Below are 21,854 nucleotides of genomic sequence, written 5' to 3'. Positions count from 1 at the left end.
ACGAGTGTACACTGTTAGACCAATAAGCCAGCGAGGACAAAAGCCGGTTCTGGGAATCTATCAGCAATGCTGAGGCAGGAAAAGGCCTAACACTCTCCAGTGCGATTTTGCTCGCTTGAGCTGCATCCTTGGGGAAGAATCATCTACTCGAGGCTTTGGAATGTATAGGTGACATGGTCCAAACAGAAATGTGTAACTCATTTGCCACTCAGCAACTAATGAAGTAGAATGATGAGGGTGTTCGGTAGAATTTGGCAGCTTAAGGAGTCATTGATATTCTCTCTGATGTGGCACCAACATGTGATAAACACGGTGCTAACCGGTGCTCACACTGGGCCCAACTTCAATCAAGAGGGAAGAGCTGAGTCTAAGGTGACAGCTATTAGACCTACATGTAAGCAATTTTCATTGAAGTAGCCCATTTTCCAAAGCAAGCCAGCACAGTTGCGTGGTTAGATAAAATGAGTCCACTAGACGTACACAGCCTGCTCCCATCATGCAGCCTGCCGCCCGCTCTGAAGGCACAGTCCTGGGCAAGGAGAAATTGTGACTGACAGCTCATTCCTACTCTGCGAACTTATTAACCCTTGGGAATTTTCTTTTCCCCCCACTCTGTGACAAATTGACAACAAAGGAATTTCTTTCAGCAAGGGCCTCTGGGTAAATAAAGTGAGGGGGGCCTTTCCAGAAAGCACCTGGGTATTAAGGCAATAGGTGAAAAGAAGTCTGAAGAGATTAGAAAAAGGTCAGGCAGATCCTAAAAGTATGGAAGCTTCTGATTCTTTTTTTACAAACTATATTTCCTATTTCTAGAAATCGCCCAGCATTTTTTTTTTTAAGCATTCGGTTATATTTTCAGTTAATAGCTCTCGAATCCTTCACCTCTTTGATAATGATTTACACCTCTCCCCACCCCTCCCCCCTATTCTCCTGCCCCTGCCCCATGTCCTCCTCCCTGCCATTCATCTGTATCAAGAGGGCTGAGTGTACGTCACCCCAGGAACTGGAAATGCCTTCATGAATATCGCCCTCCAGGGAAGCATTTCTGGTACAGACTTTCTAAAACTCTTCTACATGCACACATTCTCATGGCACAAACCATGAGAACTTCAGATCAGCACCGCTAGACTTATGGATTTCCACTTATCGCCCAGCCCAGAAACTGGCTTCGCTTCTCCATCTTTTTAAAGAAAAACACTCATCATCCTTCTCTCCTGTCTGCTCTGGGGAAGCTGGCAGGGCCGCAGCCTCTCCGGACCAGCTCTTCACCGGTGACACATAAACAGGGGAACAGTTTCTGATCAGCAGGCCAAGGCCCGCCTGGATTCCCACTGTGGGATCAGGCACAAGCCGCCTCGGCCCATCCACTGCCTCCAACTGTACTCAAGGCTTCAGGACAAACTCACACAAGTCTGAGGGGAGGGCATTTTCTAGTTCTTAATGATACCCAATGCTGCAGTGTGTTAAACTGGCCGTAAACCGGTAATCTCCGTTTTTTAAATGGGATAAGTGTCATTTTTCCTGATAAGGGAGGACACTAGAAAACCTGACAATAACTTTAAAAATAATAATCCGCAGATCTGTTCAACAATATTTAAATATTTGAGAATGAGAATATTGAAGAAAATGTGAATACTGATTGCTTTCTCAAGCCCTCTTTTGAAATATTTAAAAAGTATAACGATTTTAAAAGCATCTATGCTGATTCTTCAATATTCCCTCAAATAAACACCTTTATTTGGCAAGCTTTTAGAGTCCACTCACCTCTCATGATTTGTTTCCTGTAACTTGGTCCCAAAATATAAGAGATTTTTCTTGCTCTATACCCAGAATATGCTCCAAAGGCACATACAGGAAATGCAGGGGGAGTTTTTAATCTATTTTTTTTTTTTAAAAAAAGGCTCTTTTTAAATTATAATCTCCCTCTAAAAGAAAATACAACGAACTCTCTCTGGAGACTGTCTGCATTGGAAAGCCAGTTATCAAAGAAAGGTCAGTATTGTGTTGAATAATGGGCAGTCTCTAGAATGGGCAGGATTCACTCTACTCTGATAACTAAGCTGGGTCCCACCCCAATGGGCTATGTGGAAAAAAATTTTTCCACATTGACCAAGTTTTCTTGACATGATAAGGTTCCATAAGAAAACCCAGGGCACAGGATTACCAATCACAGTGGTAGTGTCCTCTTCCTGATACTTTAGGCTGTGGAGGGTAACGTATATATACGTGTTTTTCAGACCAAGTTCCTTTAAGAAAAGTTTTACAAGCAGCTAAACATCACCTTCACCATTCCTCAAGCAATTCAGAAAAGCAACAGTGGTGCAACTGGCAGAAAAAGAAAGAGAGCAATGCTACCGCCGGAAACATGACAGCAGGTGCACTAGCTTGTTCTTACGGATGGGGAAGAGATAAAGGAGAATTCTCCTTGGTTGGAACATGGGGGTGGCAGTGTTCGGACATGGTGCTTCGTACCAATGAAAAATACCATCTTGTACTCAGGATAAAGCGTCAGGCATCAGTGGGAAAGAACAGTTACAATTGACAGTGTTTACAGCGAGATACCTGTTAGGACAAGTAAAAGCCTCTTCAGTCCAGATTAACAAGAAATATTAAAACCGTGCATACACTGTTACATGAGTTTGGCCTTCCATGCTGAGAGAACCACCAAGCGCACTGTTACTGAGAGGCCAGCAGCCTCCCCAGGAGTGTAGATCCATGCTTTATCCAGACTGTGCACCCTTAGGCCACGGGGAGACGAAACCAGACAGTATCTGTGAGAGCCTACATTGGGGGTACATTTCAGAACTGAAAATGGCATATTGGCCATTGAGAAGCCAATGGGGCTGAGCTCAGTGAGGTCTTCTCTACATCCCCACCCACCTCCCCACCCCCACCCCCTGCAACCAAAGCAAACACACAACTAAGTTCTGTTACAGACATGAACGATGTCCACTTCTCTATTCCCATTTGAATAGAGGTCCCGTTCAAAGTCCGAAGCCCATCTCTGGTTAGCTGTCTGAGCTCCCTGATGCAGGCTACGGTCACAGATGCTCTCTGTTTCCTTGGGCCCTCTCCCCCATCCACAGTGATTCTGCTCACTTCCAAGGGCTCCCCAGCCCTGTGCACTCACAGGACAAAGTTCAGGCTCATCAGCGGGTGAAATCAGAAAAGTGAAGTCTCTTCACCTTCCGCTCTCCTCCCCTCCCCTCCCCTTAGTGAGATGGCACCCGGATGAACAACAGCCTGAGTCAGCACTAACGCTTGCCATTGAGTGAGCAGGATCACTAGAGGAAACAGGTATTTCAAATACAAATCAGTATTCAGCAGTGGAAAAACAAAGCAAAAAAACCAAAAAGACATCAGACAGTGCTCCAATAATGCAGGGAACAGAAGGCATACCATGCTTTGAGGATCAAGACAGAATGTCGAAAAAAAGCTTCCTCTTTGAGATAGGTACATGCTGACAAAACAGTGCATACAATGGTACAACAGAAAAATGTCTCAAATTTATTAAACAAATGACAAAAATGAGAATGAAGTTCCCAGCCTTTTCTATTTTAAAATTAATTTGGTGTATTAGAACATTTTAATAAAGTATTTCATCTCTAGTATTAAATACACACACAGAGAGAACAGAAGGGAGCTGGATTAATAATATAGCCCAAGCTGGTGAGATTTGGTTAGTTAGGTTTTTGTGGCAACTTTCCAGGCAGAAAGGGGGTGAGCGTAAGGGATGGAATCCATCTTTCATTTAGGTGCGTGGAGAGAGAGCAGCAGATGTGTGTTCTTGACTAAGGAAAACATATTCTCTTTGGTCTTTCTACATTCCACTGCAGGCAGAGTTGACAAAGACTTAATTCTTACAAAGGAACTTTGAGGCCCAGGAAAAAGCAGTTGTTAGCCCAGTTTCATGAGCCAGAAAGCTCAAACAGGAGTAATGACAGGCCTCCGTCCACACCATTGCAGGCTCCAAAATGACCCTTCTACTTGTGTCCTGGTTGAGAGCCAGTTAAGAACCCAAACTTATAATAAAGCAGGAGCATGGTGGCCACACACCCCAGTATCACCTCCATCTCCAAGTCATGTTTTTTGCTACACACACACACACACACACACACACTCTTTCCCTTCCTTCCTTCCTTCCTTCCTTCGTGCCCTTGGTTTGTGCTGCATTTTACAGTGACTTCTACTCTTCAATATTCTGAAATCGTTGCACCTGGCCCAGGAGAAAGTCAAGTATCTTCCAGTACCATTTCCATGATTGCATGAACGGCATCAACCCTGCAGACAGCCCATGTCAACAGTTGGTTTTTAATCCTCTCTGCTGTCTAACATAAAACCACCCCAAGACATATCAGAGTAACCTGATCTGGGGCCCACATGAAGACACAAATGAGCTACCTTCCACTGCAAGTTATAACCACATGCCAGAGACCAAGAAGATCCTGAAGGCAGTTTCTAGGCTAAGCTGGGGATCTGCATCATTCAGTCAATTCACAGTGAAATGACCTGAACAAATCAGAAGCTATTCAATCTGGAAAGCTTTCAGGGAAAGATTTCCTCATTCTCCCCTAGCTTCCACCAGGTGTCTACTTGCTCTCACTAGAAAAGAAAAAGAAAATGTTACTTGTGCTATAAGTTTCTTCTATGATTTTTGCAGCTAAACGCTATTTTATGAAGAACTTTAAAAAATAATAATAATAAAAGACTCTACCCACTTCCAATATTTACAGGGCATTCAAATCGGCATGTACAACCTTTCTTCACAGGGAAAATACTTGAAAATCTCTAGGTTACAACCCAAGAAAACAGTAAGTGGCTCTTTTTTAGTATGCATCTAAACAGGTGGCAACCAGGCCACTTTGATACCTACAACACTAGGCCAATCATCATGCATATTTATATTTTCTGCTTTCACTATTATTATTATTTTTTAATAACAAGAAAACTGCTATATTAAGTGGCATGCTTATTTTGATCTGAAAGTCATGGCTATGTTTTAAACACCAGCAACCAGTGTTAGAGGTATGCACACACGTACACTAGGGACCCTGTTTTCCTGTATTAAGTTTCACTCAAATAAACAGAAACAGATGGGATTAAACTAACAAGGAAAACACAGCACCAGTAAATTCTTTAATGTCGCCAGAGTCAAGTTCCTTAATCACTTACTGGTGGTAGAAGGCCACTCGCCAGTACCTTCCTGCCATCGGATCTTATGGACTCGGCTAAGGTGGCTGAATGTCAACCTCGTCGGAGAGCTACCTGCAATGGGTTACTTTACAATGTCCACCTCTTTTAGGTTCAAGGAGACTTGCGCTATTGCACAGAGTGACTCCTTTTCAGTTTGATTTGTAAAATCTGCAGAAATTAAAACAGACGCCGAAACCAGTTTGGCTCAGTGGATAGAGCATCGGCCTGCAGACTGAAAGGTCCCGGGTTCGATTCCGGTCAAGGGCATGTACCTTGGTTGCGGGCATATCCCCAGTAGGGGGTGTGCAAGAAGCATCTGATCGATGACTCTCTCTCATCTATGTTTCTAACTCTCTATCCCTCTCTCTGTAAAAAATCAATAAAAATATATTAAAAAAAGAAAAGAAATTAAAACACACTTAACTAGAGGTAGGCCAGCCTTAGGGTAACTGAGCTCAGCACTGTCAGAAGAGGGATGTTTATACACAACAGAGAAGATCTAAGAAAAAGGGCCTTTCCTGGGAAGGCGGCTCTGCGATCTCGTAAACCCTGGCTAACAAGAATAAGGGCCTAGGCAGAGAAGGGTGATGGAGACAGAAGCAAATCGACTCAAAATAAACCTAACTATGATATGAGGGAGGCCCCAGGATTCTTAATTGAAGGGTGGGCCTGCCGGTAGCCCAATGACTCACTAATGGCTACACCGGCACCAAACCCAATCTGTGTTGAAATATGGAATAACACGTTAAGTGGGGAAAAGCTGATTAAAAGCATGTGAACACAGATGTTATAGATATGTGCATTCCCAACGTTTTAAATACAAGTTAAAAGGGCAGTTTACTGTTTTCATTTTTTTCTTCTTTCAGAAACTGCTTGGCAACCACAATCCAAATGAATCCAGGGCTAATAATGCAAGTTGAGTGTCTGACTCAGTTGAGGACAGCTTGGATTTTGTACACTGGGTGGAAATTTCATGAGACTCACGCTGTATTTTAGTTTTGCAGGCCTCGCTATTTTTAGCATTGTGTGGCTTGAATCTTCAAAGAAGTTCTTGAGAATAAAATCGGAGTTATCCACATTTTAAGTGCAGGCCACATGGCACAATTTGGTGAGATAAATCTGTGAGAAATTCCCAAATATGAATCACATATGTGGGGAAGAATCTGGCCCACAGACTTCCTTTAATTAAATGCCTGTCTAATAAAATATCGGCAATGGAATACAGATGACTGTTAAAAAGAGCTGGAGCAAATCATTTTAGATTCTGGAACTCATTAAATGCATTTCTCCATGCTAAGATGATTACTTGCAATTTTATTTTGCCCTGAACAAGCAGCAACAAAACCAACCACAAAAGGGTCTACAATTCACATATTTTGAAATACTACCTAATCGAAGATATTTATATAAGGAGGCCTTGGAGTAGGCCTGAGTGGCTTGGGGATTTGTTTCTAGCAAATTGTCTCCCATTCAAGGCCTTCATGATATCATCTCCTAGAATAGCCCTTATGTGAAGACCTGGGTTCCCTGATGATCCCGGAGACCGCTTCACTATATGTTGTCTTGGAAAACCCTCTGGAAATCTGAAAGAATTCACAGGCTTCTAATCTGTTGTCTATTCTTCACATTGCTCAAGCCCCTCTCTGATCTTCCCCGACTCTTACTTCAACTTTATGCCTGCGCACACCTCCGTAAACCACACAGTGAGATTCCAGAGGCCAGGGAAAGAGTTGTGCAAAAGGTCAGGGCGTGGAAGGTGAGATGGTGGAGGCGGTTGACTTTCCTTGATCTATATGCACAGTGAGATACCACGTCACTCTACAAACTGGCTCTGCCGGGCTCAAAGAATGACGGCGTTTACACTCCCACCAACGCTTGGAATCAATTCGTGCAGGGCCAGCTCCTCCAGAGGCAATTAGTGAATATTCCCAGCACTTCAGGGTATGTGGCTTTTGAACTACACTCCCTCCCTTTTAAGCACCGTTAATCACACAAGGATTATTGTTTTCATAAATACTGGCCAAGAGGCCGGAAATGAGTTGCTTGGCTGGTACCAAACCAACACAAGGGAAATTCTACAAACAGCCCTGAAAGTGGACAATCTATTCGGTATAGAACTGAGTGCTCCACTGTTGATCAGCTGCTTTTAAATTCACTTCTTTAAGGAAAAAAGCAAAACAAATTACTGGAGCCTGTTTTGCTTTGGAGGTTTACATTTGATGTTTCACATCACAAGGCTGGGTAAGTTAATATTATTACTCATTCACATTTCATTATGAGACTGCTGTATAATTAGAGGTAAAGAGAAAACTCACTTGGACAAATCACATTCACAAATAAACCACAGGATTGCAAATGTGACCCTGTGTAACTCACATTTGATTAGATTTTTTTATACAGTAAACTGATATCTTTTTCTAAGTCTAAAACAGAATATGCAAAAACAAGTCATAACTGCAAAAACACTATGGTATAGAAAGCAGGAGTCCTTCCTACCTAGTACGAACTACAATTGCCTAAGTCTACATGATTCCTGGTCTCTATATGACTTTATTTATTAATCCATACGAGAGTCTCAAAAATTAAAATATTGACTCACAAAGGTCCTACTGCAGGAAGCGGTCACTTACAGTAAAAAAGCTGAAGTCTAGGAACAGGGTTCTAGCTTTGTCACTCACTGTACGTCCAGGTGAAGTCTCCTAGCCTGGTTAGAACAAGGTTTCTCATCCAGAAAATGAAGGCTTGCCCTAGGTAATCTGGAAGGTCCCTTCCAGTTTTAAAATTCTGTGACTCTGTTAGGTATATAAATCTAAAGTAAGATGTAAAAAGACTACTTCAATGAACATCTTTCAAACTATCCAATAATCCATTTGATTCATCAATCATGCATTGAATCAAATGATCAGGAGGTTAAAACAAAAGTTTGTATACAAATGAATTAAGTTCTCAGAAGCCTAAAAACCAGCTTCTTGACATTCAGGTGGACTGACGATGACTGTGAACCACAAAGCCAGGCAGTCCTTCTACTGGTGATGTGCTGCTACCAAATTCTACTCAGTTTCCCAAACAGGTTCAGCCTCTTCTCTGCAAGAGTCACATAATGTGTTCAGCAAGGCCACTGGCATGGTGGCACAACAGGGACTTAGCATTCTAAAACTTTTTTCAATAATTCTGTAGTTACTTAGAATCTAAAAATCTGATTCTACAATTCACCTTTATTGAAAAAATACCAAAGACTGAAAAGTACTAAAGAACAGGCATTAAAAAAACAAATTTCATTTGTGATCCTCGTCTTACTCTGCCAGCAAGCTCAAAATTCAGCTAATCTTTTAAACTAGATTCTAGAAGGCAATTGTATCTGGCTGAAAATGACCCTTGGCCTTGGGGGCTCACGTGGCCCTCCAGACCAATTAAATAAAAATGTCCAAGGTCAGGGCCCAGGCATCACTAATTTTAAAATATATAATATAATGCAAGTTAAAAACCAGGCTCTCTTATCTAAATTGCAGGTCTGCTAGCAAAAGGCACTGGTTTAAGATTTAAAGAGAAATCAGACTTCTCACAGAGAAACATCAGGAGTCACTTCCCAAGACACTCACTGTTCACAAGAGTGAGCAGTTGAGAACGTGCATGAAACCAGCGGCATAAAAACCAAGGACCACGGCTCTGGGAAACGCTCCTTCTCTGTGTTGTGCACAAGGCGAAGGCAGGCATTCCGTGTGCTCGCCTCCTGGGGACAAATGCCCATTGCAAGGCTTTCCTGTCTCCTGCATCGTCCGTCACTCAACGGCATTTCTATGTTTCACCAAGAGGTTCCGACAGCCAGAGTTACAGCTTCTTAAAACATAACTATTGCCGAAACCGGTTTGGCTCAGTGGATAGAGCGTCGGACTGCAGACTGAAAGGTCCTGGGTTTGATTCCGGTCAAGGGCAAGTACCTTGGTTGCGGGCACATCCCCAGTAGGGGGTGTGCAAGAGGCAGCTGATCGATGTTTCTCTCTCATCAGTGTTTCTAACTCTCTATCCCTCTCTCTTCTTCTCTGTAAAAACTTAATAAAATATATTAAAAAAACACACACACAAAAACACATAACTATTCACCCACAACGCAAATCCAAAATCAAAACAACAGCCCCATGTAAATTATCGTTTGAGGATTTGACAACCTTTATATCATTTTATGTAAGTTTAGAAAGAACAAATAACTCCAAATTCTTCCCATTACAATGTTCATTACTCTTGACTAAGGTTTCACCGACACTGAATCTCCACTAACAATCGACTTACATTTGGCCTCGAATTTTGTCAAATCCCGACTTTGGGAGGCATCGAAAACCTGCCCTCCTTTTAAAGAAAGAGGGTGGGGGGGAGTAAAACCAACACCTTTCTGGATCTCGATGACGCTCTGAAAACAGAAGGATGATCTGCACACAAAATTAAGCATTTATAGAAAACGTTCCACACACGCCATATGCACGATCAGCTTCCTACAGAGTCTTTCTTTCTAGCCTCCGCCCAGAAAGATCGACAAGCTCCCGGTGCCGTGTCATGATGACCTGCTCTTTATCTTGGTCACCTTTTTTGGGAAAGCAAGCCACCGTGTGAAGTTCTGTCTCTCTGGAAGATTTTAGAAGTCAGGTGTTGCCCTATCCAAACATGTGCCTGCCCAAAACGTCCTCTAACAAATGTGGATCACGAATGAACGAGTCACTAGCACAGGGGGTCTGCAGGAAACCCTGGCCTCATGACTCCCAGCTCCTGACACGTAAATGCATGCCTTCTAGTCTCCTCACTCATCCTCCTCCTCCTGCTCCTCGCTCAGATGCAGGCCATCCATGGCCTTCTTACTTCTCCGCGGGGAAGGGGAGCCCAGCACCGCGGGGTTCCCAAACACCAGGGGCTGGCTCCAGGGGCTCACCGCCCCCGAGTCTGAATCACTGGATTCAGTCCCGCTGCTGGTGGAGCCCTCGGCCAGCTGCAGGGGGACCAGGGGGTCTGCCACGGCGCTGGCACAGCCCGGCTGCATCCCGGGGACCCTGGGGGCAGGACCCAGGAGAGGGGCCCCATTCGCCAGCATTCTACCTTCCGAACCGGCCAGGCCGGCCGGCTCGCCCTTCCCGTGGCCATCAAGCCTGTCCAGGGCCTCGGGGATGGATGCCACCTGGCTCAGGATGAGCGGGTTTGTCTCTGACTTGTTGTATCTACTGGGGAGGTTGCGTAAGTACGGCCTCTGTGAGACGGGGGAGCCGTTTTCATCACGAGGACCCTGGCCGGGGAGAGCGTCTTCCCCCACACTTCCCTCCCGAGGGCCGTGCCCGTTTTCAGAAACATAGCCTTGAGACCCGGTCCTATCCCAACTCAGATCTGGACTTGAACTTCTGCTGCTGGGAGACAACGGCGTGGCCAGGGGGCTGCGGCCGCCGCAGCCCCTGAACATCTCATCTATCAGGGAGCTATGCCTCGGGAGTCTGGGGCTCCCGCTCATGTCAAAGGTGATGTCTGCGGAATCGTCATCCAGGAATTCTCTGGAAGGAGGCCGGGAGGACTTCCCCGAGCGAGGGGAAGCCCTGCCCCTTGCGTCTCCCCGCCTCTCCTCCCCAGAGAGCAGATACACACCACTGGTCAAATCACCCTCATAGTTGTCATTTGTTTGGGACCGTGACCGGGACGTCTGTTCCCTGAGCAGGTCGTATTCGCTATCTATATCACTGCAGTCAATGAAAGGAATAGAGGTGCTGCTGCCTCGAGCAGCCCTGGATGCTGGACCTGTGCTTGGCTGTGGGGGCTGAGGTTTACTCTGCTGGGTCCTGTCCTTGGCGACCTCCTCCTCTTCCTCCGCCACCGCCGCCGCCGCCTCCACGGCCACACCGGCCCGCTGGTGACCCGCCGGGCTCTTCTGCAGAGCGGGGCTCTGGCGCGGCCCGCTCTCCTCGGCGGACGCCTTCCGTTCCTTTGCTTGCTGGGAGCTCTGGCCGCCTGGGGATTCAGCACCTTCACCGGGAGTGAGGCTGGCCCTCTGCTGAGCCTGGGAGGGAGGGGGTGGGGGAGGGAGAGAGGATAAGGGTGAGAAGATCGGAGAGAAGAGGCAGACGGTGACACCAGAGCTGGAGAGAAAGATCCGGCCTCACTGAATTGTATCTCCATAAGCTTTGGGCAGCCTGCAGGTATCACCAAATGAAGGCCCGCCTCCCTGGTGTTGGTGCCGGAAACAAATCAGTTTCACTAAAAGAGCGATGTGGACAGGAAGCCAGGAAGGCTGGTCAACAACCTTAATTGCTCTAACCACTCACCCGCTAGTTGAGACATTGTTTAGCTGAAGCAGCCTCCACCTTGTTTGTCCAGTGAAAGCTTCTGTTATTTCCTGCCTAAGGGCTACATGTAAATTCTGTTAATGTTGCCTAGGATGTTTTCCCCAAAGCCTCAATAAAAGGGGACGGCAGGGCCAGAGCAGGAGTAGTTCTCCCACTCCAGTTGGTCTACTGCCTGCCCCCCCCACCCCCCATCGCCAAATTGAATTTCTTCAAGTCTCAAGTCCTTTCATTTGCATGCGGCCCTTCTCCAGAACCCGAACCCTGAATAGGAATCTCTTTCACGTCCTTGGAACTCTTCCCACGTGGGACGTGAAAGAGATTCCTATATTTAGGACAGAGGTCTGACAAGCAGTGGGCACCCCTGATTGCCTTTGTCAGTATCCAGAGAGTTCTTTCAGAGTGCAGGAGCGGCAATGCCGGGTCCCTGGCAGCACCAGGTGGGCAGTGTCTCTGCTCTCTGGGACTCCCCAGTCCCAAATCACCTGTGAGAAAAGGAGCCCCCCAGCCAGAGGGATGTCTGGAGAAGTGAGATCCGGGACAGGAAGAACACCCTTCGTGGACCCCAGTTGGGAGCTGACACGGATTTCAGACAAGTGACAAAAAGCGTCTTTGTTTGTGCTTCTAAGACTAGAATGAGCAGGCCGAGGGCTCTCTTTGGATCACACAATGAAATCTCCTTCGTGTCTTTCCCAACAAAGTTCTTATTCTCCTGTAGAGAAAACCCTGAAAATCCATCCAGAGACCAGCTCCAGGGAAAAGGAGCTCTCCCCGCCCTCAGAGCAAGAGCGATAACGTCTCCTGCTGCCAACTGCGGCCACTGGCCTGAAACGCGAGCCCTGGGATCTCACCGCCCGCCCGGGCCAGTGCCAGCGCCAGCGAGAGGTCCTGCCCTCGGCACAAGAGGGCACCTATGCCTGTTGGTTGCAAATCAGGCCCCATCCCTTCACACAAGCGTCCCCGTCGGCTGGAGGGTGGGCTCTGCTCTCCTGACTCCCGTGGAAGCCTGACTCCCGTGGAAGCCTCTACCCTCAGGCCAACAGAGCGAGCGTCTCATGGGGAGAGCAGGGGACGGGGGAAGTGGGGAGTCGGCTGAAAAAGCATGCTCCAGCCACGGAGCCCAGCCTGTGTCCCCAAGATCAGGGCACACAGCTGGACTCTCCTCTAGGAGTCACCCGCACAGGTGAAGGATGCGGAACTCGAAAGCATGCTACCAAACAGACCCCGGCAGGCGAAGTCCGTGAAAGCAGAGCTCAAACAGTCTACCGCCAGTACTCACTTGTTTTGGCACTTCCGAATTCGGCTCCGTGGGCTGCATAGCAAGGCTTCGGATGGAGTGAATCTTGCTGTGTTTCCTTGGAGAAAACACATAGGACAGCTCAAGTTAGGTGAGTTTTTTGTTTGTTTTTGTGTGTGTGCGCGCGCGTTCGTATTTTTTCTTAATGAAAAATAACAGCATTGGGCACTTCCTCAAAAATGAAATCACCAGAAGCAGGTGATATAAATGGCCCCCTGGAAGCAGGCCCAGTCTCCTTTCCCATGAACTCTTGTAGGTTCCAAGATTACATAAACCTTGAGAGAGTTCTCAGCAATCCCCTGCTCCTGTTTGAGGGGTACAGCCGGTTGGGGTCCTAGCAATGGGGCTCTAACTGTAGTTATGGGAAAAGTCACTGGGGGGAAGGGGGGGGGGGGAGACATAGGCTCTGAATTGCAAGCTATGATCTCACAATATGAAATCAACTCGTGCTTTTGGGGTAGTGATTTCCTAGATCAGTTCTACAACAGAGACAATTACTACTCATTGGTTAATCCTTCCATGGTGTTAAGTTCAGAGGAGAAGAATGGCCCTGAGAGTGAATTACAGACTCAACAGTAGAGAGAATTGGTTCTAATGCCACTCATCATCTGTACCCTTCCTTCTTCTGTCCATCCCTTCCTCCCCAGTAAACAAGCATTAGGAACTTTCAGGTACTCAAATGCGTGAAACTATAGAAACATAGAAACGTGAAATTCCAATGTGCATCCAGCCTTCCTTCAAAATAATCCAAATTAATTCTGGACCAGAGAAAGAACTGGGCCACTTCTTCTATGACCCTCGAAAGATGAATGGCAGATTGTCCAAGAAAAGCATGGGGCTTGTTCCTTCAAGGTGAGCATGCAAATAACCCACTCAACATTACATTTCTGGGAGGGAGAAACGGCCCAGCCCTGCACCAGGAGAAATACACAAAGATGACCACAGTAGGTTTGCTTCTGCAAAAGCAAAACGCCAGACAGCCCGAATGTTTACCAACAGGGAATCAAGTAAATAAAAGGTAATGCCCTCAAAACCAGGAAACACGTAAAAAGATCCCAAATCGGGGAAGCATTTAAAAAGATGCAGAATTTGCACAGTGTGATACCACTTACACACACACACACACACACACACACACACACACACACACTCCAGAGCTAGTCTATTTATTTTTTCTGGATGCACACAGATGGGTAACAGAAGTGACATGAATTAGCCAGGTGTCTTCTGGGGAGGAAAGAAGGGAAATAAGAAGGCTGTAGGTAAGAAAGGCACATACATCTGTAACATCTGTAACAATAGCTACAGGTAAAAGAAGAAAACTCCAGAAACAGGTCTGTTAAAATGTTAATTCTAAGTAGTAAGAATATGGGTGTTTGCCGTAGTCTGTGTTCTTTATTGTAACTTTTTAATGTATAAAAAAGCATGTCATGGTCAAAAAGGAGCCCAGAGTGACAGTTTTCCTTGACGGTCGCCGTTCTGTTTGCTGTAACTGATCTGCAACATTTCAGGAAAAGACAATTCTCATGGAAAAAAAAAAAAGAAGAAAAAAAGAAAAAGAAAAAGCATGTCATGAACAGTCCTGGGAGCACCATCATCCACACCTTGACCCTTGGGTCTTAGTCCCTCTGGGTTCCCTGCGTCTCCCGCCCTGGGAGGCAGAGCAGCTCCAGGGCTCCGGGACCAGCTGACCAGCTCAGAGACGGGGGCTAATCACTCAACCTCTTTGAGCTGTAGTGCCCCCACCTTTAAAAAAGAGACTAATGCCTTAACCAGTTTGGCTCAGTGGATAGAGCATCAGCCTGCAGACTCAAGGGTCCCAAGTTCGATTCCGGATAAGGGCATGTGCCTTCAACCAAGTGTGCAGGAGGCAGCTGATTGATGTTTCTCTCTCATCAATGTTTCTAGCTCTCTATCCCTCTCCCTTCCTCTCTGTGAGAAATCAATAAGATATATTTTTAAAATAAAGGACTAAGACAGCATGGACCTCACAGCATGGGTATGAAGACTACGAGTAAATACATCTGAAGAACTTGGAACATGGCTCGGGACATCATAAGAGCAATAAACACTGGCTAACGACAGCGATGATAAATCCTATTTCTTCTCCTCCAAACTTGATTTAATGAAAAAGTTCATAAAAAATACTTTCAATTCAACTCTCCAAAATAGTTAAAGGACTCACCAAGGAGTAAGTTATCCCCACCATAATTTCCTATTCCTCTTGCCTCCCTCCCCTCTGCTGGCTTCTCCCTCTTCTTCCTCCCTGGTCCTCTCAGTCCATTCTCTTCCTCTCCGCTTTGCATGGAGGAAGTACCCTGGGCCCTCCCAGGAGCCTGCCTCACACTTCACTGGCCGAGGTGACTGTGAAGCAGCCACTCTTAACTCACCTCACCGGGGTGCAGAGACATCTAGCAGCGGTTGCACTGTTACCTGGAGAGGACTTGACTCCTCTGGTATCGACGCAGCACGGAAGTTCCTCTTACCTTTCAAACTGCACTTTCTTATGTCCTCCTTCTTTAACGTAGTCGAGAACCTGCTTCTGAGTCCGGCCGCTAAAATGAGGACCACGAGAAAAAGGGGAAGACAGCAAGGCGTTCTCATTGAAGCACACAACACGCCACTCCACCATCCTCCCTCCCCTCCTCCCATAACACGAGGCAGGTGGGCTTTCCCAGCTAGACAGCAGTGAAAGCAGACTAAGGAAAACCGTGTTTTTGTGTCTATTCTGCCTCTTGATGTTTCCCTTTAAACTAAAAAATAAAATAAAAGGTTCAATGAACTAAACCACTTGATTCTATGCGTGGTTATTAGGGGGCACCCCGAGTCTGTATGCTCTGTAGAGGCAGGGGTAATTCTGTCCTCATACATCCCCAATGGCTAGCAGTGTACTTGATGTGCAGTGGGCGTTAGACGTGTTGAAAGAAAGAGTGAAAAAGTGAGCTGACAATGAGCAAGTCTAGCTGCATCAAATGTTAACAAGACACTTGCTTCTAGAGTAAGGTGACCAGACGTCCCGATTTTTAACAATTTGTCCAGCGGCATTTTAAAAAAGGGATGCGGGACAAATGGTTAAAAATCGGGACTGTCCTGCCAAGAGCGGGACGTCTGGTCACCTTATTCTATAGAGAGAGGAAGGACTTTCTGAATTAGAGGCCTGTTCAGAGTTTACGGGCCTGGTGGCCTGCCTCACGCCCGACATTCACACAGCACACAGCAAGGATCTGCCACGGGGCCTACTGGGATGACCAAGCCCACCCCCCCGGCTCTCAGGGACTGACTCGACCTTGTTTCCCCGCTGAAGGGCACAGTGGCTGCGAAAGGCAACGGCACAAGGAACGTCTTGGGGGGAGATGTTTGCGTGGCCGGCGGAGAGGTCCGAAGCCGAATCCTTACCTGAACCGAAATGATGACCCTCGACTGAAAAGAACAGGCTTTGGCTTTGGTTTGGGCTCTTCAAAAAGTCTAAAAAACGCGTGATGTTCAACACAGATTTTCCAGAAGGACTTGCAAAAATCGCGGCTGGCCATGAGGAATTCCAAGGTGTCCTGGTACGAGCTCTGGAAAGAGAAAACACCACTTTGGTTTCTTTTCTTTTCTTTTTTTTTTTTTTTTCCCCCATTTCCCACAGACATTGGGTTGAAAAATGAGAAAATGGACAGAAAACAAATGAGTCCCATAAAACTTCAGCTGCATGTTTTATTAGAGCATGACCATAAATTCACATATTTAGTAAAATATAGCTGCTCCTAATGGTACAATAGTTATACCATTCAACCCTTTTCTTCCCCACAGAATTCCTTAGAGAAACTAACAGAAACCAGGGGTGCTCAGCAAAAACCATCACATTGCTTTTGACAAAATTCATAAATAAAGTGTATGTGCTTGGCTTACATTTCCTTCTTAAAAAAAATAAAATAAAATAAAAAAAATACAAGCACTGAGATTCCTGTTTTGCCTCCATAAGTGGAGCACAAATCCCCCCCCCCCCCCCCCCCATGATTCATGCTAACGTTCAACATTGGTCTTAAGTCTCTTCTCTTCCCAAAATCATATGGCTTGAGCCTCCAGGTGGCCCTAGGGACCACAGAGGAAATGAACAGTTTTTTTTTTGTTTTGTTTTGTTTTCTTTTTCTGGAGCACAAACATATCGCTCAAGGCTGAAAAATGCGTGTCCTTTGATTTTGGAAAGGGGATATGGCAATTTTCTATTCCCAGACGGAATGCTCCTAATTTAAGTGGCCGCATTATATAAACAAAAGTTACCACAGACCCTGAATGTCCCAGCAGTTCCAGCTATTCGGGGGATGGGGGGGGGGGGGGGAGGATCTCACAGTTCTGGGCAGCGCAGTCCCAACTTACAAACGCGTTGGGCTGTCATTTTTCATGGGCACGTCGGCCTTATGGAACTCAAATTGCATTTTCCCACGGAAAACGACTTATAAATGGGTGTCTGCTTCCGAGGTCAGGCCATAAAAGCCTTACTTAATCCATACTGTAGCTGTACTGTGGGCCTCACCACCCATTTATAATCTTTTTTTCCATGGGAAAAAGCACTCGGAGTACCAGCTGGGGACATCAGAGGTGTATTATCCATCTCCTTCAGCGCCATTTCCGGCTGTTTCTCTCTCTCTGACCCAGTCCCAGTGTGAGCGCCATCTGCAGGGTCTGCGGGATGTGGACCTGGTTAGCTCATGAGAACACACCGTCTGAGGTTTGGGACAGCAGCAGCAGGGCCCCAAGAGGTGGGGGCCGCTGCCGGTGGGCCGGGATGTGCCGGGGACACGGCAGAACACGGAGAGTGTCTCGGGGGGGCCGGAGGCTGGAGACACAGCCACGGCAGACCTCGGGTTGTCAGGAGGGGCTGCTGGTGTCTGCACAGGTAGGGACCTTCTCCACATCTGTGCCAGCTCTCCTTCTGTCTCCTGACAGTGACAGCTGTGGCATGACCGAGTATTTGAATGCATCTCTCTCTGCACAGACACTCCGCCTCCGAGTGGCTGTCGGCCAGTTTCAGCCTGTGCCCTCCCCTGGTCCCCTCCATCCCAAGGGTCCAAGGGTCTCTCCCTCTTTCCTGGGAGCCACTTACATTCGCATCAGGGCGGAGCTTGATGAGAAAGCGCTTCCTCTTGAAGCTCAGCTTCCGCACCTTCGCCCAGTTGAAGGCATTGATCTTCGTGAAGCCCTGAGAGGAAAAGTATCAGCCAGTGAGTCAGGAAATGCACAATAGGCAACACGAGAGTTGGTGCGTTGGTTATGGGGGATTTCCCGGGGGGCTGATGCTGGGTGGCTCAGGAAGAAAGCATATCGCTGGAGAAGTCACAGAAGTGCAGCTGTGGGGTGATGCCGGCTCCTGGATCGTGATTTCTCACTAATTACATGAGCTGGCATTCCAACTCAGTCTGCCTCCAGGGAGGAAAGAGGCTGGCCATGGGAATTAAAAAAAAAAATAAAATAAAAATAAATAAATAAATAAATAAATAAATAAATAAAAATAAAAACCATGACAACCACCGCCATAATTAGCAATCATTACTTACAGAATGCCAGGCACTCAGGCTGAGGACTTGACAGATCATATCAAACCTTACACAAAACCCAATGAGGAGGCTTTCTTTTCTTCTTTTTATAGATGTGGAATCTGCAGCATGGATATTATTTTAATTTGGCCCAAATCACACTGTGAATGTGGCAGAATGAGATCCCCGAGCATGGGTCTGAGCCAGCAGTTGTTCACATCCACAGATGCAATACTGCAGGTCAACAATCACCGCTTTGTCCACCTGGCCTGGCTCCTGTGACCACAGGCTTCCAACAGCACAATCAGGGCCTGGGAGGGGAGGCCCCGCCTTCCAGAGTGGTCTCGGGGAAGGACTCACACCCCCTCATCTTTGATACAGCAAAGTGGGACGCGGTGGAGAAACAGGGGGCAGTGGCCAGACCCCAGCTCCATCTGTCCTATCATCTCAATTAAAAATGGAATTCCTCCACCAGGGCCATTTATTTAAGCTGGTTAAGAATGGAGCAATTAGGTACCGACAAGCAGATTAATGCCAACACACAGTCTTCGAACATGATTAAATTACCAAGGAAGTCTCAATATTTAGATTGCATCAAATACAATCAATGCTAATTAATACAACTGTGAGGCACTTCTTTCCTCCCCCCTATAACTTTTAGAAATGTTTACGGGTTTTCATTTTGAATTAATGGCAGTACTGAAAACTATACTTAGTGTGTTGTTGTTTTCCTCATCAGGTATGCCCACGTTATTTTTGCAGGTCCAAACTGAGGAGGAATCACCTCCTTACACACCACACTGCTCTCAACACGTCACTCCGTGACCCCATGTGAATCCCACCTGACCTCTTTTCTCGGGACACAGGTCTGTGGTCCTTAGGATCCATCAGAAACATCCGATAGAGGAGCAGAGAATCGTAGGCTATTTGGGTAAAATGCGAAGGGGGGGAATGTAACCAAACCTGGCAGAACTCAACAAAGTTGTAGGTTATGTACCCATTTACACCTTCAACACTGGGTGGCATCTGACCCTATTGCATGGGAAAGGCAGACACTTTCTCAACCCCCATGTGAAGTCAAAGCACAGATTACCTACGTGTGTTTAAAAGAAAAGCCTTGAGAAAATGGGGGCGGGGAGTTTGGTGAATACGTTCGTTGTCTTGATTTCATTGGTGGGTTCACACGATATACATATAGAAGAACTAATCAAAGGGCACTCGTTAGAGATGTGCATTTTATTGCATGTCAAGAATTATGTCAGTAGCCCAAACTGGTTTGGCTCAGTGGATAGAGCGTTAGCCTACAGACTGACGGGTCCCAGGTTCGATTCCGGTCAAGGGCATGTACTTTGGTTGTGGGCACATCCCCAGTAGGGGGTGTGCAGGAGGCAGCTGATCGATGTTTCTCTCTCACTGATGGTTCTAACTCTTTATTCCTATCCCTTCTCTCTGTAAAATATCAATCATATATATATATATATATATATATATATATATATATATATATATATATAAAGAATTATATCAATAAAGCTTTTAAGAGAAAGAGAAGCATCAATCATTAAAACAGTATATTAGCAATGTGATCAGGAGAGCGCACACCTCAGAGGGCAGAGAATCGTATGTCCTTAGGAAAACACAAGTAGGATCCACCCAAGGGAGGTATGCGTTTTGTTGCAAAATTACTGCAGTACAGATTATGGCTTTCATAAACTTATGAAACTGCTCTAGCTTACAAGTAGATACTACACTTTTCAAGTTAGGTAAAAGTGAAATCAGAAAAAAGCTTATGCAAAACCCAAATTAAGTTTAAAAAAAAAAAAGGATCACATGACTATCATGTACAATTGTGCAAAAGGTTATTGTGGTGTCTAAAGTCTTGGTCCCATTACACATGTTCCAAGCACAGGTCCACCGAGAGATACTGATTTCTGTGATCCAACAAAGTGAGCAAATGCAAACAAATCTGTAACAGTAAATTCCCCCACCAGTGAAATGGACCTGGAAGCTGAGTGGCTGGAAAGAAGCAGGAGCCCTGAGATGAGGTTAGTTTTCCCTGTTCGCCTAAAAATAACTACCAGAGGTCTTAGCATGGACCACCCAGCATGGAACCAAAGAGGAAGGCCCAACCCTTATCTCTCATCACAAGGGAACTGAGTGTGTTCTAAACGCTCTTACCTGAAACACGAGAATTCCTGTGTTCGCAACAGCCAGGTTGATCTTGGTACCTTCCCTGTCCTTCGCCGGGTGCAACCGGATCCCGTACATCTCCAGCTTCCGGGCAATCTCCAGGAGCTGGAAATCTGATTCTGCGGGTGTTTGTCCACTGACAGAACAAAATTGACAGAGAAAGGCCAGGAGATTTGAATTCCCTGTGTCTATTAATTTGAGATTAAGGAGCTTCTCTCGGGAAATAAAAAGGCATTTCATCACAAACAATGGGGCTACCCGATCAGATGACACCCAACCTCCCATTCATTATAACCCAAAGTCCAGCAGCTAGAACAAAAGCGCTATTGCTGGTGTAACACAAAACTCCAAAAATCTATCTCAAGCTTGGACCAATTTTTTTTGAATCTCAAAGAGTTCCCTTTAAGGTCACATAAAAGCAAAACACCATCGTGTTAAAACACGTTTTTAGTCACTCACAATAGACCTTAACTTGCAAACAAAGCTCAAGGCACCATTCTCTCATATTATCATCAGTATCCAAGCGCCCTCCTTAAAACAACAACAACACAAACAAAAGGCACAGAGACTCCTTTGAAAATGTTTCACTGATCCAAACAAAAAACCAATCTGGAGATGGTACAAAGGGTCTAGATTTTCACAATGTTCTCACTTCGTCCCTAGAATACCATGTCAATTTCCCAATCTCCTTTTACTTGGCTGTATACTCTCCCTTTTATTCCAAAGCATGGGTTGTCCTAAAATTCCAGCGTTAATTTGGTCTCACAGTTAAAAAAAAAAAAAAGGCCACGAGGCCCGGAGCACTGCTTTTGAGTGGGTAAACCTGCATTTCAGAGACTCCTGGGTGAGTCATGGCAATCCCATGAGCCTCTGGGATCTTCTCCCTCACCCTTTGCATATTTCCTCCCATGTATGTGGGAAGGATGGAGAGAAACAGGTACACGGAAACGTAAAACAACGAATAGACTTACACGTGGCTATGGTGAAATTCCACAATTTTGTCTTCTAGTGCGTCTTGCTGAGGTATGTACTTATTTTTTGCTAAGTGTTCTCTGTCCGATGCTTCATCAAAATCCCCAATCTCGGCTACAAAGAGACAGAGAAAGAAAACCCAGCCCATATGATTAATACTCCACAATTTGATCTATTCCCAGTGGAATATTCTCCAGCTAGCACATCAGAAGCTAGCCAACAGCAGCAGGCGATCCAAGCTGGTGAGTACCATAAGGGCTAGATGTCAGAAATGTGGACGTGAGGACATATTTAGCAACTGCTCCAACATAGAAAGATGGTTTCTACTCTTTCTCATCTCTAATACCTGGAAAGGAAACTTTGGAATTGTCCATC

At 45.9% G+C, this 21,854-nt stretch overlaps 1 protein-coding gene and 1 non-coding gene across 5 annotated transcripts in view; one reads left to right on the top strand and one right to left on the bottom strand.

The window, feature by feature from the left end:
- The window catches only part of FARP1 (FERM, ARH/RhoGEF and pleckstrin domain protein 1), a 282,854-nt gene that overhangs the window by 44,404 nt on the left and 216,596 nt on the right, over window positions 1-21,854 (bottom strand). For all 4 annotated transcript variants that reach the window (XM_045588750.1, XM_045588749.1, XM_036456564.2 and 1 more), the window contains 7 exons: window positions 21,479-21,593; window positions 20,496-20,643; window positions 17,888-17,983; window positions 16,195-16,358; window positions 15,285-15,353; window positions 12,781-12,856; window positions 10,960-11,218 (listed from right to left, as the gene is read on the bottom strand). In XM_045588750.1, coding sequence (XP_045444706.1) covers window positions 10,960-11,218; window positions 12,781-12,856; window positions 15,285-15,353; window positions 16,195-16,358; window positions 17,888-17,983; window positions 20,496-20,643; window positions 21,479-21,593 — 927 coding nt within the window. The remainder of the gene's footprint in view (window positions 1-10,959; window positions 11,219-12,780; window positions 12,857-15,284; window positions 15,354-16,194; window positions 16,359-17,887; window positions 17,984-20,495; window positions 20,644-21,478; window positions 21,594-21,854) is intronic.
- Window positions 14,186-14,321, top strand: LOC118731036. Its single transcript, XR_004991738.1, has one exon. It is a non-coding gene; the product is annotated as a small nucleolar RNA SNORA16B/SNORA16A family (small nucleolar RNA).

This window comes from Pipistrellus kuhlii, unplaced genomic scaffold, assembly GCF_014108245.1.
Source record: "Pipistrellus kuhlii isolate mPipKuh1 unplaced genomic scaffold, mPipKuh1.p scaffold_m20_p_3, whole genome shotgun sequence".
Lineage (NCBI taxonomy): Eukaryota > Metazoa > Chordata > Mammalia > Chiroptera > Vespertilionidae > Pipistrellus > Pipistrellus kuhlii.
Note: the sequence above shows the minus strand (reverse complement) of the source record. Positions and strands in the feature narration are given on the sequence as shown.